Here is a 19,053-nt window from a genome sequence, read left to right on the forward strand (position 1 = left end):
CAAGTGAATCTGGAAATTACCTTTGACATGTTCTTCGGGCCTTCTGCCCTAACATCAATTATTGTGTAACTCAAGTGCTGAATGCTGACTAAACTTATCTACATACTATCCATGTAGAACTTGCTTCAAGGTGGAGATTCAGTTTATTTGTTCCTTAATGAATATACTTGTTCAACATTCTTTACCCAGGCTGTGTTCTCAGTGCACCTCATATCAGCTGGTGACAAGGTGTTTTTCTGTGTTGAACTCAGTTTCATGCGTGTCTTGCATCCCAGGTGGATGATGTTTTCATTCATGGAACTCCATTGTTTGGAGTGAACTGACATTTACTTTCTGTGACAGCATGGCTGCACAACCAGCTGTTGAACTGGCGGACAGTGATTCCCAAATGTCACTGCTGTCTACACTAGATGTTGAACTGGTGGACAGCGCTTCTGAAATGTCACTGCTGTCTACACAATAAACAGAGGCAAGAGCTGCTGCTGGAGAAGATGGTTACAGTCAACATGCCTCCACCGGAATTTTCCCATTGCTTGACATGCAATGATTCACTGGTGACAGGATTTTGAACAGCACACATTCCAGCCGTTCAACAAAAAAGGTATGGGGATATTATGCAGTGGTCTCAAATAACATTTCCTGGTACATGGTATCATAGTTAACATTCAGCAGTGCATGGTGTTTTTGGTCTATGCAGGTGCTGAATTGTACCATCTACTGCAGCAGTTCAACCCAGAGATTGAGTCACATGCCCTCCAGTATGAATGTCTGAAGTCTTGCTTACTGGACTATTTGGCTCCCAAGCACACATCGTGGTGGCCCGTCACAAGTTTTTCAGCCGCCGTAAGCTCTTTGCACAACCATATAGGGAGTGGATAGCCAGGTTACAGGATCTGTCCAGGGGCTTGTTATCAGTGTGCTGAACTCCAGAATGTATATGACTGTGACCCCCCCCCCCCCCTCCCTCTCCCATCACTATGGCTTTTCGAACAATCTTTTGGATTCTCAACAGCATTGGACTTATCTCAGGTGTTTGCTACCCAAACAACTTGCTGGCACAGCCTCAGGCTTGGCCTCCACACTGGCCCGAGTCACTCCCCCCAGGTGAAGACAGTGCGGGCAAGCAACGTCTCCAACAGCTGTTCTCCTGCAGAAATTGTTTCATGATGCATCAGTGTCAACAGTGATACTATTGCAATAGCAAATGTTTGTCAGACAGAAATTTGCCAATTGTCTCTCAAAATGAACAAGGATTGTGCTTACCCCCTGGATTCAGGATCAGATGAGGCATCCACTGTTTTCCCTCCAGATGTACTACATGTACAGGTCGTTTTTCCAATCTCCAATAGGGTCCTCATGCTGACAATAGCTGTCAACACTGGGCTAGTGGTTTCTCAAACGGTCTCCAATAACCATTGTTAATTTGGAAACATATTGGTGCTGGTCTCTCTATCGTTCCATGAGTTCTCCAAAGAACTTAAGAGCTACAGCAATGACACTATCATGGCCAGAGGACCAGTTTTTTGCACAAGTTCAGTACCAGGCAGTCTCATTAACAGGTTGCCTAATTGTGGTTGATATGATGGAGGCTACAAACTTTTGAGGTTAGAACTTTTCAATTGCCTGTGGTTGGAAGTCTACGATAGCACTAGTAGTATCCAAACCTTTGTGATCAGCTCATACCTGAGGGATCTTTTTCCCCAAGTATGAACCGAATTTTGTGCGCCCCTTGTCCAGCACCACAGGATTTGAGGCTACTGTTGCACTCCTCCCCTTGACTACGCTGTCTTTCTTTAAAGAGTGCAATGTTCCTTTCGTGCTCAGGGATAAGTTTCAGAGAGAGCCCCAATACGTACAAAATAGGACACCTTGACCTCAGTATCTAACAGTCAATGGGGCACTCCCAGCATCATTGTCAGAAAACTGAATGGTTCACTAAGGATTTTTGGAAACTTCAAAACCACAAAACACCCAATTCTTTGATGATGCCTCCCCTATATATAAAGTGAAGATCATGGCTTGGCTTGACTTGCCAGTTGCAAGATCTTCACAAAAATTGATATGCATGACATATATCTCCAACTCCTGCTCGATGAGGCACCAAGAAATATCTTAGTCATCAACTGGCTCCCATTTGGTATTGCCAGCATATTGGCTATCCTCTAATGCAACTTAACAAATCTTATGAGAGAGGTGCTGGAGACAGTCAACTACTCAGATGACATTATTGTCACAAGTTCAAGTGGGCTAATCTCAAGTGAAACAAAGAAAAATACTGTTTTTTAATACCAAAAGTCATGTATTTGAGATATATGCTCAGTGCAGCAGGTATCCGGACCATACTCCATTATATATGGGCCATCCAGAATCTCCCTGTCTCCAACAACACTAAACAACAAAATCTGTGCTGGGACAGCTCAGATACTATAGAAAATTCATGCCATCCTTTAACCACTTCACAAGGCACTGGAGAAAAATGTGAAACAGAATTGGGCTCCCACATGCAACAATGCTTTCCAGCTTCTCAAATGAGCTCTTCTTTGTCAAACCTGTCTCAAGCCATATGAGTCATCCAAACCTGTAACTGTGGCAGCAGTCGTTTCCCCCAAGTCAATGGGGTAGAACACCCCACTACACTCGTCTCCAAGATGCTAACAGCTAAATACACACATACAATATACAATACCGGTCAATGGCACAACACGCCAATACTGACATCCTCTCGTGCCTACCCATGGACCAAGACCCAGAGTTTGAGGCAGTGCCAACGGCTATTTACACACAGATACTAAAGCCAAAGAAGTTGTGGCCAAATTAAGCTTTGGATTCAACAGTAGTCCAGTATGGCCAAAAATTTGCAAGGCTGGCTACATCCATCACAACTCTAGGTTACCCAGATGATGGTCCTTAGCTCCTCTTCCTGCTGATTGAGCCACCACCGATACTTCCTCCAAGATAACGTCTAGGTGCTAATTTTCTCCAAGGGTTGACAACACAAGGTGCTGGTGACTGATGCCTCTCTTAGGTCAGGCAATGTTCGAAGTGCAACTCAAAGATGTCTCCAAGTGCCATAAGCACATCAATCAAGTGCACCCACGGAGTGCGCCAAACCCTCTCACTGAAGATTTTCCACAGTTTTTTATTCCTGTGTCAAGCACTTAAGAACCAGGAGCATCGACAATAACCTGCAGCCATCTCCACTACAGGCTTCACGATCTATGAAACATTGATGAGGGAGCCCTACTCTCACTTAGGCGCTCACACCCATGTCAGTTGACAGCAGCCCTCCTGGTTCCATGGAGGGGGAGTGCTATGTCGGGGCCACAAAGCCTAAAGCCTATCACATAGCGCCAATCATATTCCTGCATTAAGCAGGTGACCAATATAAGTCCAAGTCCCACAGGGGCCACTCCAGCAGATAAAAGCCTATAGGTTCTGCTTGCATGCCTGGCAGCAGTGTGGTTTCCACCACTGATCAATGGGCCGGGATGAAATAATATCTCATAGATGAGGTCATTAGAAATGGATGCACATACAAGAGTAACAAGTTATACTGTAGAGCACAACAGAAGCAGATAGAGTAGGGCTGAGTAAGAAACAGTGGAGAACAGAAGAAAAGGCAAGACAAATCACCTGAAATTCATTGTCACAAAGAAAATAACAGGAACAGATTACTGGAAGTACCGAAGTGACGCAAGGAGGCTGTGGGCAACCTATAAGTTAAGGAAACTGTACTGTTATTTTTAAAGCCATACCCAATTTCACAACCAACTAATGAAGTGGAAGAAAGTTGAACAGGGTGGTGGCAGTATTCAATTACAGAGCAGGTAGTGCTCAAAATTTTCTGAGGCGTTACCCAGTTTCAAAATGAATGAACGACTCAAATGTTCAAGACTGAAAAGGATGTAAGAATGCCATAAAAGTATAGTTTGGTCACAATTTCAGTAACAACCTATCTTTGGTGTAAGTAGAACAGTGATAAAACTTCTGTGTACATATGACAATTGCTAAGGGCAATAACAGCTACCAAAGGCATCAAGGACTAATGCATCACATAATCTAGGGCACCAAAGACATCATTGCTGCTCATTTGCTAGGACCCTTCCTGATGTCATAAGGTGATTTTACACAGCTCATGATGAACTTGGAGAAGCTTCTGTTGTATGCAAAACACTGTTTTTGCAGAAAGCAGACTGTAAAACTTTTACTGGTGAGACAGTGAACTACTACTTTGTAAACAAATACAAAGCAAAGCAAATGCTTGGCATCAGTGGCACTCAATTTGTGTCAAGGAATGAGAGGAAACATTACACACAAACAAAATAGTACACGTTGTAAAAATGAAAATCAGAATAGCTGGCATCTTGCTCTGCTGAGGAAATAAAATGATTGCATAGGATTTACAGTAGTCACAAACAGCACTCAAAGATCATGTGCACTTCAAGAATATTGCACACAGTTTGTCGCAAACTTACACAGAATTCTCTTGGTGCAAAATCCTCCCCAATCAATAACCATAGAATGTGTATCTGACAAACTGGTGGCAGACTACCAAAGAAAGGATATAAATTGAGAGGAGAATGTGAACTGACACTAGAATACACATTGGAAAAAGGCAACTTGAAGAAAGGAAAGACATGACAGAATGATATGGCCTATCAGGTATGACACAGCTCATATTATGCTCATAAAGCCAAGCACAAAGCTGGACAATATCAATACAGATACAAAAGTTACATTGTGCATATAAGGGACTTAACTACATTGGTGACACTGAATGCTGAAATACAGCTGAGCTGCAAGCCTTCATGGTCAGAGGAGCTGTACCACTTAATGGATTATGGCTGAAGAAACAAGTGTGCCCTCAGTGTCTTTCGCAGTTTCAAAGTTGCTGAGACCACAAAAAGCCTTTTTCTGTGCAAGGTAAATAACTGCCATTAAAAGTCTCCTCTCCTGAATCAGAACTCTACAAATGTTAAACATGGCACATTTTGTCATCAAGAGTTCTTACTGCACTATGAGTCTAATTAATCTAAGAACATCTATCACCCCATGCCACACATTTTTAGCACTTTTGACAGAGCACGTGGTATACTGCATTATCCCAGTTTTTTAATTAGGCATTGAACTGACATCCAAAGCAAGTTTTTTTTACAGTCAGCTTTCTGGCCAAAGCAGATTTTTTACAGTCAACTATCTTTGTCAATAAGTGAAGTCAGTGAGAGATGCACAAAATTTGATGTTTTCCCAAAATGTGTAATTTGGATGAGAAGGATGTGCACTAATCATAATAGTCAAAGGTTAATTAACACCAATAAAACTATTATTTGATAAATACTGAGATAATACATGCAGCACTGAGAGAACAAATGAATGCAGAATTAGTTATTTGTTAAACTTTTTCTAATTGTATAATGGGATAAGACACACGCTATCTCATTATTAAAGCCAAGAGATTACATAACTATGCACAGGTAGCAGTGCTGCTGAAATACATGCATGCACATCAAGGCCTTCTTGTTTTTGTTACACTTTAATTAGGTAGAAATACATTATTATTCATCTGTCGCTGACTAAGTAGGAAGCCGAGATGCTTATTTCACATGAATTTTAATAGTACAGACACTGCTTCGACACAACAACTACGAAAATTCTGCCTCAAACAATGAAATATACTGGAATAATAGATAACTTCAGACTGACTACCGTGCATAAGAAAGCTGGAAGCATGCCATTCATTCAAACACTTTACACAGGGAGGTATGATGCAGGGTTGGTCTTTTCTTCGCATGTTCACTTGCAGTTTGTCTCTCAAATGGCTTCTCATGTACAGGGTGTTTCAGAAATGACTGGTATTTTGAAACGGCAATTAAAACTAAACGAGCAGCGATAGAAATACACCGTTTGTTGCAATATGCTTGGAACAACAGTACATTTTCAGGCGGACAAACTTTCGAAATTACAGTAGTTACAATTTTCAACAACAGATGGTGCTGCAAGTGATGTGAAAGATATAGAAGACAACGCAGTCTGTGAGTGCGCCATTCTGTACGACGTCTTTCTGCTGTAAGTGTGTGCTGTTCACAACGTGCAAGTGTGCTGTGGACAACATGGTTTATTCCTTAGAACAGAGGATTTTTCTGGTGTTGGAATTCCACCACCTAGAACACAGTGTTGTTGCAACAAGACGAAGTTTTCAACGGAGGTTTAATGTAACCAAAGGACCGAAAGCGATACAATAAAGGATCTGTTTGAAAAATTTCAACGGACTGGGAACGTGACGGATGAACGTGCTGGAAAGGTAGGGCGACCGCGTACGGCAACCACAGAGGGCAACGCGCAGCTAGTGCAGCAGGTGATCCAACAGCGGCCTCGGGTTTCCGTTCGCCATGTTGCAGCTGCGGTCCAAATGACGCCAACGTCCACGTATCGTCTCATGCGCCAGAGTTTACACCTCTATCCATACAAAATTCAAACGCGGCAACCCCTCAGCACCGCTACCATTGCTGCACGAGACACATTCGCTAACGATAATAGTGCACAGGATTGATGACGGCGATAAGCATGTGGGCAGCATTTGGTTTACTGACGAAGCTTATTTTTACCTGGACGGCTTCGTCAATAAAGAGAACTGGCGCATATGGGGAACCGAAAAGCCGCATGTTGCAGTCCCATCATCCCTGCATTCTCAAAAAGTACTAGTCTGGGCCGCCATTTCTTCCAAAGGAATCACTGGCCCATTTTTCAGATCCAAAATGATTACTGCATCACGCTATCTGGACATTCTTCATGAATTTGTGGCAGTACAAACTGACTTAGACGACACTGCGAACACCTCGTGGTTTATGCAAGATGGTGCCCGGCCACATCGCACGGCTGACGTCTTTAATTTCCTGAATGAATATTTCGATGATCGTGTGATGGCTTTGGGCTATCCGAAACATACAGGAGGCGGCATGGATTGGCCTCCCTATTCGCCAGACATGAACCCCTGTGACTTCTTTCTGTGGGGACACTTGAAAGACCAGGTGTACCGCCAGAATCCAGAAACAATTGAACAGCTGAAGCAGTACATCTCATCTGCATGTGAAGCCATTCCGCCAGACACGTTTTCAAAGGTTTCGGGTAATTTCATTCAGAGACTACGCCATATTATTGCTACGCATGGTGGATATGTGGAAAATATCGTACTATAGAGCTTCCCAGACCACAGCGCCATCTGTTGTTGACAATTTTAACTACTGTAGTTTCGAAAGTTTGCCTGCCTGAAAATGTACTGTTGTCCCAAGCATATTGCAACAAACGGTGTATTTCTATCGCTGCTCGTTTAGTTTGTATACGGTGTATTTCTATCGCTGCTTGTTTAGTTTGTATTGCCATTTCAAATATACCGGTCATTTTTGAAACACCCTGTATTAGCTATACAGTGTTCTGCACAGCAGTGCTAATTATTCAGTGATGGTCATAAGACATCACATCATATATTAATCAAAGTGCATGTAACAAAGCCATAATAAGTACTTGAATAATATAATATATACCTACCTTTGCACCAAGTCGCCTGTAATGTTCAGGTCTCTTTAGATAGTCAACAAACTCCATAACTTCTATTTTTGCTTCTTGAAGACCTGCTACATCTGAGAAATGGACTCCTTTCCCTGGACCAGTCATTGGATCAACCAGTGTAAACTTTGCCCGGCCAAGTTGAGTCTGCAAAATTTACAATCTTGTGAATATAGATCCAAAGAAATTAACTAAAACAACATTTCTAAAACTTATGCCTTTGAGTGAAAACAGTAACTATGAGGGCTGGAACTTAAATAGTGGCAACTATTTATTCACAACCAATACAAAAGAGATACGCATTCGCAACCATTAGTGTCCTTACAGTAGTCACCAGCATTGTGTAGAGCCCATTGCCAGCGATGTGGAAGGCATAGTATACCATTAGCAGAGCCTGTTCTGTTGATGGTGCGAATGTAGCGGTCTACTGGCTGTCGAATCTCTGGAACAGCTCTGAAGCGAATGCCACGAAGTGGTTCCTTCATCTTTGGAATCAAATCAAAGTCACAAGGACTTACATCTGGGTTGTATGGTGGATGGTACAGTACTTCCCAGTTCCATCAACCGAACAGAGAAGACACTGATTGTACTGTATGCACCCACGCACTGTCGTGCAAAATGATGGGCGGTTTGCACAGAAATTGTCGGCAATTCTTTCGCAAAGCTGGTCACAGAGATTTGACAGGCAGTAGACTGCTCCATTAACACCATCAACAAAGCAGGCTCTGCTAACGGTATACTACACCTTCGACATCGCTAGCAACGGGTTCTACATAATGCTGGTGACTACATTGAAGGACAGTAACAGGCGCATTGGCTGTGAATAAATAGTTGCCACTACTTTAGTTCCAACCCTAGTATAAGGGTCATCCAGAAAGCTTTGGAGAAGTAAAGCAAATTCATGATTTGTTTGTAAAGCTACTTTCACACCTTTTGAGGAACTTTCAAGTTTTATTCACCAATGTCAACTTTCAGAAATATATGTGAATGGCTGGTTGTACGACTCCTTGGTGAGGCTGTTTATGACAATTTGTAGGCAGATACTGACTCCAACAGACACCAAAATTAAGGACATTGTTATTTTTTCCACTTTTGGCAACAGAAATCTATCACAACGGGACAACACCTGGGTTGTGATATAAATGCAGCAACATTTGGATTCAAGGCTTCTCAAAAAATGTTATAGTTTTACATGTCCTGTGAGAAGATCTACTGTTATTTTGGGACAAGGAAGCAATTAGACATTTCTGTGGCTAGTTTTCCATGATATTTTGAAAATCTCCGGAAATTTCTTACACCTTTTGGTTACTGACTTAACAAAAGCACACCTACCAAACCACATGAAGGCTCCTGTACAATTTCAGTGGCAACAGCTCACTCAATGCAAAGAATACACAGAATATATTGACATGCAAATGGTGTCTCCTTCAGTAGCAGTTGTTGCTGTGCGCTTGGATGAACTTCGTTCTTCATCTTTCATTCAACAAATTAAATGCCTAGACCATGACAGGAGAAAAATCCCAAATTCTGAATACAATGTCTCTTACATTGATACACAATGAGAAAGACAAAAAATGGTCATTTATGCTATTATTGAAAGTGTTACTGGCACATATGCAATTGATGTATTTTCAAGATTAATACATACTAAGAAAGGACCAAACTTCAAGATTTATTTTCCATATTTACTTTAGTTCTTCGCTCTTGAGTTTCCTAAATTTTTTGCTTTCTCAACAAATGTTATGTATTGGTAGTAGAATTAAGCAAACTGCGAAACCTAATGAGTACAGGCACAAAATTACACCTATGTGATCATATTGGCTGCTCTGCCATTTGTGACAGCAGCTGTTATGTTTGCCAATGCTTCTTTTCCAAATAATTCTAGAAATTGACAACAAAAAGCAGCACCAGTCATGGGACAGGAAGCGATATCGTTCTCATACAAAATGAGTCCAGTTTTTGAGCAATAGATGGCTCACACGCTGAGCAAATCGCAGCCAAACCTATACTTGGGATGGTCTTCTTAACACAAAGTGGTGGCTTGTGCTATGCTCAGACTTGGGTCTCCAAAGCGTTTAGTGCGGAGGGTCCTCTCACTGAAGGAGGAAACCATTCATCAATGGGAAGTGCCCTGCTCTAGGTTTGGTATGAGTCACTTCATTACATCTCTTTTCTTGGATAGAAATACACAATAGCCAGTCTGATAGACTGCAATGTATTAAAGAGTCATTGCCAGTCAATCAGTGTCCCAGCCACTATTTGGCTGCTGCGTATAACAATTCATTTTCCATGATTTGTCACCTGGGTGGAGCTACTGAATAGCCTGCAAAGCCATTAGCAAATTATGAATTTTGGCATCTGATTCCATTCCAGCTACGCAAGTGTCCTCAGTATTGTGTGAAGTGCTGCATCAAACACTGAATCCACTTGGTGCGCCCTGACACCACTGTAAACTCCAGCATTAAGGTGGTTGCCTACAAAAAAACCTAACTGTTAGTAGTAGGTCTCATTTGCACTTGCAACCATGTATGTATAAATGCTCAACCATTTACTCTGGTCTCGTGATCAAGGTGAAAACTGATACCCCAACAAAGCTGACTACCTCGTAAAACAAGAAATCAGTAGTATCTGTATCCTCAGTACCACCCAATATGTCGTCTCCTGCAAAATAAACAGTAGGAAAAAACAACAGAGAGACTTCAAGGAGAAAATCAAACACTTTGCCTTTTAGGACACCCATGACATCCAATGACGATGATGATTCAGCACTTGACGTAGCAGTAATACTAAGTGTACCATTTAGCACTGTTGATATTTTTAAAAATGTCAGGAATCCGATATATCTATATATTTTTTAAAAAATCATTATCAGCCCTTGATATATTGAAAAACAGTATCGATATATCTATGGGTGCCTGGAACTTGATAGTAGGAAAAGGAAGAGAAGGAAACGTAGTAGGTGAATATGGAATGGGAGTAAGGAATGAAAGAGGAACCTGCCTGGTAGAATTTTGCACAGAGCTTAACTTAATCACAGCTAACACTTGGTTCAAGAATCATAAAAGAAAGTCGTATACATGGACTATGGACCTTGCCGTTGGTGGGGAGGCTTGCGTGCCTCAGCGATACAGATGGCCGTACCGTAGGCGCAACCACAACAGAGGGGTATCTGTTGAGAGGCCAGACAAACGTGTGCTTCCTGAAGAGGGGCAGCAGCCTTTTCAGTAGTTGCAGGGGCAACAGTAAGGAAGATTGACTGATCTGGCCTTTTAACACTAACCAAAATGGCCTTGCTGTGCTGGTACAGTGAACAGCTGAAAACAAGGGGAAACTACAGCCATAATTTTTCCTGAGGGCATGCAGTTTTACTGTATGGTTAAATGATGATGGCGTCCTCTTGGGTAAAATATTCTGGAGGTAAAATAGTACCCCATTCCGATCTCCGAGTGGGGACTACTCAGGAGGATGTCGTTATCAGGAGAAAGAAAACTGGCGTTCTACGGATCAGAGCATGGAATGTCAGATCCCTTAATCGGGCAGGTAGGTTAGAAAATTAAAAAGAGAAATGGATAGGTTTAAGATAGATATAGTGAGAATTAGTGAAGTTCGGTGGCAGGAGGATCAAGACTTTTGGTCAGGTGAATACAGGGTTATAAATACAAAATCAAATAGGGGTAATGCAAGAGTATGTATAATAATGAATAAAAAAATAGGAGAGCGGGTAAGCTACTACAAACAGCATAGTGGACACATTATTGTGGCCAAGATAAACACGAAGCCCACACCTACTACAGTAGTACAAGTCTATATGTCAACTAGCTACACAGATAAAGAAATTGATGAAATGTACGATGAGATAAAATAAGTTATTCAGGTAGTGAAGGGAGACGAAAATTTAATAGTCATGGGTGACTGGAATTCGAGAGTAGGAAAAGGGAGAGATGGAAACATAGTAGGTGAATATGGACTGGGGCAAAGAAATGAAAGAGGAAGCCGCCTGGTAGAATTTTGCAAGAGCACAACTTAATCATAGCTAACACTTGGTTCAAGAATCGTAACAGAAAGTTGTATACAAGGAAGAATCCTGGAGATACTAGAGGGTATCAGATAGATTATATAATGGTAAGACAGAGATTTAGGAACCAGCTTTTAAATTGTAAGACATTTCCAAGGGCAGATGGGGTCTCTGACCACAATCTATTGATTATGAACTGTAGATTAAAACTGAAGAAACTGCAAAAAGTTGGGAATTTAAGGAGATGGGACCAGGATAAACTTACTAAACCAGAGGTTATACAGAGTTTGAGGGAGAGTATAAGACAACAATTGACAGAAATGAGGGAAAGAGGTACAGTAGAAGAAGAATGGGTAGCTCTGAGGGGTGAAGTAGTGAAGGCAGCAGAGGATCAAGTAGGTAAAAAGACGAGGGCTAGTAGAAATCCTTGGTTAACAGAAGAAACATTGAATTTAGTTAATGAAAGGAGAAAATATAAAAATGCAGTAAATGAAGCAGGCAAAAAGGAATACAAACATCTCAAAAATGAGATTGACAGGAAATGCAAAATGGCTAAGCAGGGATGGCTATAGGACAAATGTAAGGATGTAGAGGCTTATCTCACTGGGGGTAAGATAGATACTGCATACAGGAAAATTAAAGAGACCATTGGAGAGAAAAGAACCACTTGTATGAATATCAAGAGCTCAGATGGAAACCCAGTTCTAACCAAAGAATGGAAAGCAGAAAGATGGAAGGGAGTATATGGAGGGTCTATACCAGGGCGATGTACTTGAGAACAATATTATGGAAATGAAAGAGGATGAAGATGAAATGGGAGATATGATACTGCGTGAAGAGTTTGAGAGAGCACTGAAAGACCTGAGTCGAAACAAGGCCCCCGGAGTAGACATCATTCCATTAGAACTACTGACGGCCTTGGGAGAGCCAGTTGTGACAAAACTCTACCATCTGGTGAGCAAGATGTATGAGACAGGCGAAATACCCTCAGACTTCAAGAAGAATATAATAATTCCAATCCCAAAGAAAGCAGGTGTTGACAGATGCAAAAATTACCAAACTATCAGTTTAATAAGTCACAGCTGCAAAAAACTAACGCAAATTCTTTACAGATGAATGGAAAAACTGGTAGAAGCCGACCTCGGGGAAGATCAGTTTGGACTTTTTAGAAATGCTGGAACACGTGAAGCAATATTGACCTTACGACTTATCTTAGAAGAAAGATTAAGAAAAGGCAAACCTACGTTTCTAGCATTTGTAGACTTAGAGAAAGCTTTTGACAATGTTGACTGGAATACTCTCTTTCAAATTCTAAAGGTAGCAGGGATAAAATACAGGAAGCGAAAGGCTATTTACAATTTGTACAGAAACAAGATGACAGTTATATGGGTCGAGGGGCATGAAAGGGAAGCACTGGTTGGGAAGGTAGTGAGACAGGGCTATAGCCTATCCCCAATGTTATTCTATCTGTATACTGAGCAAGCAGTAAAGGAAACAAAAGAAAAAATTCGGAGTAGGAATTAAAATCAATTGAGAACAAATAAAAACTGAGGTTTGCCAATGACATTGTAATTCTGTCCAAGACATCAAAGGACCTGGAAGAGCAGCTGAACGGAATGGACAGTGTCTTGAAAGGAGGATATAAGATGAACATTAACAAAAGCAAAACGAGGATAATGGAATGTAGTCAAATTAAATCGGGTGATGCTGCGGGAATTAGATTAGGAAATGAGACGCTTAAAGTAGTAAAGGAGTTTTGCTATTTGGGGAGCGAAATAACTGATGATGGTCGAAGTACATCTACGTCTACATCTACATTTATGCTCCGCAAGCCACCCAACAGTGTGTGGCGGAAGGCACTTTACGTGCCACTGACATTACCTCCCTTTCCTGTTCCAGTCGCGTATGGTTCGCGGGAAGAACGACTGTCTGAAAGCCTCTGTGCGTGCTCTAATCTCACTAATTTTACATTCGTGATCTCCCCGGGAGGAATAAGTAGGGGGAAGCAATATATTCGATACCTCATCCAGAAACACACCCTCTTGAAACCTGGCGAGCAAGCTACACAGCGATGCAGAGCGCCTCTCTTGCAGAGTCTGCCACTTGAATTTGTTAAACATCTCCGTAACACTATCACGGTTACCAAATAACTAACAAACCCGATAGATCCATCCAAAAACCACCAGTCTATATGCCACATCAGGCTGATATTACATATATCTGATTAGATTATTAGGAGTATATCTATGAACACCTTTAATTCCTTATCGGTGTATTACTTCAACGTTTACTTAGTTATAACATCTAACAGATATAAGAGTAACAAACCCTCAACTTTAGTATAACCAAAACTTTGCTCTCCTTATGTTACTCATTTACATTAGCTGACACTGGGCATTGAATACATCAATAGGGAAATATGAAAATTTGTGAGACTCAAAACTGGATTTTTATGTTTCTCGCAAATGGTCACCTTATCGCCTCTGTCATCTGGACATGACCCCTGGTGGGCTCATATTTCCCACTTATTCACACACTTCTGATGTATTCCCATTACTCTCATTACTAGCAGCATAGCACTGGTTTCCATAACAGATCGAGCGTGTTGTGCATCTGCACTGAAAGGCTCATTCAGCTGCCTCGCCTAAGCTATGCATATGAGATGTCTGTGATTTCAGGTATGTCCGAGCAGGGGCACTATGTCAATAGTGTGTGGATAAGTTGGAAATTGCAGTCAGTTACAGTACACGTCCTTACGGCTGAAGCAGCCAAGGTGACAATTAGTGAAGAAACGGAATAAATCTGGCTTCAGGACCTGGTCCGGCATAAATTTTCGACTTCCCCATTGGCAGCTGCGGCAGAGAAGGCAAACAGTTCACTTCAGTTAATCAGGAAAATTTTAGGAAAGTGTGGTTCATCTGTAAAGGGGACTGCATATGGGACACTGGTGCACCTATTCTTGAATATTGCTTGGGTATTTGAGATCTGTGTCAAGTTTGATTAAGGGCAATTCAAAGGTGGGTTGCTAGATTTGTTACCAGTAGGTTCAAACAACTCACAAGTGTTACAGAGATGCTTCAGGAACTCACATGGGAATTCTTGAAGGGATGGTTCTTTGAGGAATACTACTGAGAAATTTAGAGAACCAGCATTTGAAGCTGACTACAGAACAATTTTACTGCTGCCGAAATACATTTTGCATAAGGACCACGATACCTCAAACCAGCCTACCAAAACTATCTAAGCTACAGCAAATGCACGTCACATGTGATTTTCAATATTCTCCCACTTTTTTTGCACAAACTATTAGTTCTAGAGAAAAAAATCAATATGACCTTTTTTTGGTAAGAAATGTAGTTTAATTTTGTGTTGTGAAACTTTTTTCTGGAGAGTACATTTTTCTTGAGTAACTCATACTCAAGAAAAATGTACAAAGTTGATATTAAATGTATTCTATCTTGGGACCCATTTTGAAAAGTGCATATGTCCATATTAAGTTTTTTGTACAGAAGCAATAATACTATTACCCCTCAAAGTGTGTTCCTTTCCTTCTGACTCAGCCTGTATTTAATCTAACATAGCCATTCATCTACTCAACTGAAAATCTCCATAATACTTTAAGACTTAATACAAAATAATGGTTCTGTTTTGCTATACGTTCTTTGTACTTTGAAATAGTGTTTCTATTTTTGCTATATATTCTTTACACCTATCAGTTCCTATGCATTATCTTTCTTTACAAAGTATGACAGTTTATATGTGATGTTTTATGAAAGAGAAAGGAACTTATGACCACTGAAGGTGTGCAAATGAAACAAAAACAAAACATTCACATTCAGACCCATGTTCTGAAATATTATATCATTTCTCTACTAGACAGTGCCACAGGTTACACCACAATTATCGGTACTTCTCATTGGATTTGGGATGTATGGCTATACTTTTAGGTACAGAAAACCTGCCTTAATGCAGCCAAGTAATACTAGAGAATCAAGTGTTAGAATATAAAGACACTGATGTTTCAAGTTTCCTCTTTTTCCATCTGCATAATGTTCTAATTTCAGTGGCTTCACCCTCCTTCCATTCTTCCTGGAGTTCACAAATCCTCATATTCATAATGTCTTTACAACATATAGTATTCTTGGTATAATTCAAGGTGTTATGTAGTTTTGAGGTGACTGATAACCTGAGAGTATGCATAAATTTCCAATACCACTGTGGGAGGGGTGGGAAGAGTAGTGGCTAGAGCATCCCTCATTTCAGTTCATGATGAGAGGTAGTCAAAATCCTGGCTGATAATGTGATTCAGTTGCTCCAGTCCTGGGTCTTCGGTGGTACCGAGTCTTGAGGGAAATGATCCTCTGTGACTAGTAGGTGGGACTTGGGAGATGGTGGGTGAATGGAGAGGTAAGGCATGGGAGATCTGTACAGTGAGAGGGTAATGGTGGTCTGTGAAGGCCTCAGTGAGATCCTTGGTATATTTTGAGAGGGACTGCTAGCCATTACAGATGTGATAGCCATGGGTGGCTAGGTTGTTGTAGTTTGTAGGCAATGAATAGCTGTTTTGTCTGTCGATGTAAGGGCAGCTAGGTTCAAGGGATTTGCAGAATGATGATGAGGCAAAGTTAGAGGTTAAAACATTCTGGAAAGTTAACAAGGACTGATTTGGGGGTAGCCATGATCCAACCCCACTGCCCCCAAATTGCCCCCTGTTAACTTTCTAGAATTTTCAACCCCAAACCATGCCTCACTATCATTCCCCAAATCCCTCAACACGAAACTAACATTATGTCTGCAGAAAGAACCACAATCCAACATTTACAAATTGTTCCCAATCTTATAAGCCTACCTGCTGAAATGACTCCTCCAAAGTGGTTTTGAATTGCAAGGATTACCTGGCAGAAGGATTCCACCAGCCATCAGAATCATTCACCTACCAACCCTGCCATAGTGACCCCATTCCAGATATCCAGCAGAATCTTCATTCTCTCCTCAAGTCCTTAGGCCCCTCTCAGAACCTCTCCATGGGATCTCTCTCTCTCTCCTCATTCCTACCACTTCCTGAACTATCTTCTTCATGCTTCCCACAGTCCATAAACCTAACCACTGAGGATAGGTGAAGGTGTTTGTCAATGAGAGCGGAGGTTCTATCCATGGGGCCACAATGACTGGGCCTCCTTTGAGAGAACTTCTGCTCTCATAGACCAACAACTTCACCTACATGCATGCTACCCTACTACATAAAAGGCACGAATCATTTCCTGCACCAACTCTCCACAGTTCCTGCTCCTTTACCAGACAGTGCTCTGCCCATCTCTATTGATGCCACCTCCCTTTACACTAACTTCCATAATTCCCAAGGCCTTGCTGTTACTGAACACTACCTTTCCCAACACCCGTTGGATTCCATACCTATAACCTCCATCCTAGTCACCATGACCAACTATACCCTCTCCTACAATTACTTCTCCTGCAACAGCATCATCTACAAACAAATGTGGAATACTGCAGTGGGCACCCACATGGCATCATACGTCAACCTAGTCATGGACCACCTAGAGGAATCCTTCCTAACCACCCAGCATCCCAAAACCCACTGCTGTTTCAGATTCATTGATGACATGTTCGTGATCTGGATCAAAGGTGAGGACATCCTATCTACATTCCTCCACAATCTCAACATTTTCTTTCATTCATTTCACCTGGTCCTCCTCAACCCAACAAGCCACCTTCCTTGACGTTTACCACCACTCAAGATGGCTACACCAGTACCTCTGTTCATATCAAACCAAGAAGTCCTTTGCATACAGCCCAGCAACCCATGGCCCTCACATCTGTAGTGACGAGCAGTCCCTCTCAAGATATGTAAGTGATGTCACTGAGGCCTTCACAGACCATAATTATCCTCCAAACCTTGTACAGGAACAGATCTCCTGTGCTTTCTCTCTCCAGTCACCCACCACCTCCCAAAACCCCACTGTCTGGCCGCAGAGGGGGAGTCAGCTCAGGACTCAGTAACACCCAAGACCCATGACTTGAGAAAATGTATCACATTCTGCACCAAGTTTTTAACTACATCCAGCTGTTGAGTACACTGCCCAACACAAAGGTCTTCATTTCAATTAGTGCTTTACAGCCTATGCCATCTGGATCCTTCTCACCAACACCAACATTTCTGAATTGCGCAGGTGGGACCTCTCCTCACAATATATCCTACATTCCTGTAACCCTTCTGGCCTCAACCTTCATTAGCCACTGTCTTTCACCCACCACCCCAGTCCCTGTTCCTGTTCCGGTACTCACAGCCATCTATTCCACCAACACACCCACAGTCTTTCTACGTCTCTCCTTTTTGCCCCCATTCCCCTCACCCCACCCTCTTGACTGCACCTAGCTGCAGTAACCAACTTTCCCTTTATGCTCCCATAAACAGCAGTTTACTGTCCGCCACACCTAACATGGTATCCTCCGCCCACCCCATCCAGCCTCCTCCTTACCCCTACCACCCAGACAGCTTCTCCAATCACGCGCATTTGCTCACAGTCTGGCCTCAGCAGCCAGAGACATTGGTTGTGTGTGTGTGTGTGTGTGTGTGTGTGTGTGTGTGTGTGTGTGTGTGTTTTGTCTAATTCAGATGAAGGTCTTAGGGCCAAAAGCTTACTTGTTCAGCAGTCTTTCTGTTGTGCCATGTTCAGTAAACTAAATGAAGAAGCACTAGTGTCATATCTCAATGAGACACTTGAAACTTTTAGCTCAGGCAGGAACATGTCCCGGAAGTGTGCCTCAAGATTAAAGGAATAGTTGACCATGCACTGGGTAGGTATGAAACCAGAACAGTTCATAATAGCAAAGACCCTCCATAGTATACAATCAATGAAAAGAAATAGTTGACCATGCACTGGGTAGGTATGAAACCAGAACAGTTCATAATAGCAGGGACCCTCCATAGTACACAATCAATGAAAAGAAACTTATAAAGAAATAGAATACAATAAGGGTAAATCAAAGCATAGGGCTATAGATGAAGGTATGCTAAATGATACAAGTTTGGCTATCAAGATTGCATTTACGGTAATTCTTATAGATCTATATTGAATTTGCAATGGAGTTACCCTGTCCTTTAACTACAATCTGCCACAGACCACTGGAACAAAAAAACCATGACCAGTAGTTGGAAGAAAGCAAAGGTCACACCCATCTACAAGAAGGGCAGTGGAAGTGATCTACAAAACTACCATCCAACATCCTTGGTATACATTTGTTCTATAATCTTAGAACATATTCTGAGCTCAAATGTAATGAAGTATCTCAAATAGAATGATCTCCATGTTACCCTGCACGCATTCTGAAAACACAGACATGTGCAATCCAACCAGCACTTTTCTCACATGACATAATGAAAGCCATGAATCAAAGCAGCCAGATAGATGCAATGTTGCATAATTTCCAAAAATCATTTGACTCAGTACCACATC

The 19,053-nt window shown here is 41.7% G+C and overlaps 1 protein-coding gene across 3 annotated transcripts in view; it reads right to left on the reverse strand.

The window, feature by feature from the left end:
* LOC126266882 (paraplegin) overlaps window positions 1-19,053 on the reverse strand; it is an 86,494-nt gene that overhangs the window by 46,614 nt on the left and 20,827 nt on the right. For all 3 annotated transcript variants that reach the window (XM_049971548.1, XM_049971546.1, XM_049971549.1), the window contains exon 5: window positions 7,546-7,710. In XM_049971548.1, coding sequence (XP_049827505.1) covers window positions 7,546-7,710 — 165 coding nt within the window. The remainder of the gene's footprint in view (window positions 1-7,545; window positions 7,711-19,053) is intronic.

The sequence above is a fragment of the Schistocerca gregaria genome, chromosome 4, assembly GCF_023897955.1.
Source record: "Schistocerca gregaria isolate iqSchGreg1 chromosome 4, iqSchGreg1.2, whole genome shotgun sequence".
NCBI classification, from domain to species: Eukaryota; Metazoa; Arthropoda; class Insecta; order Orthoptera; family Acrididae; genus Schistocerca; species Schistocerca gregaria.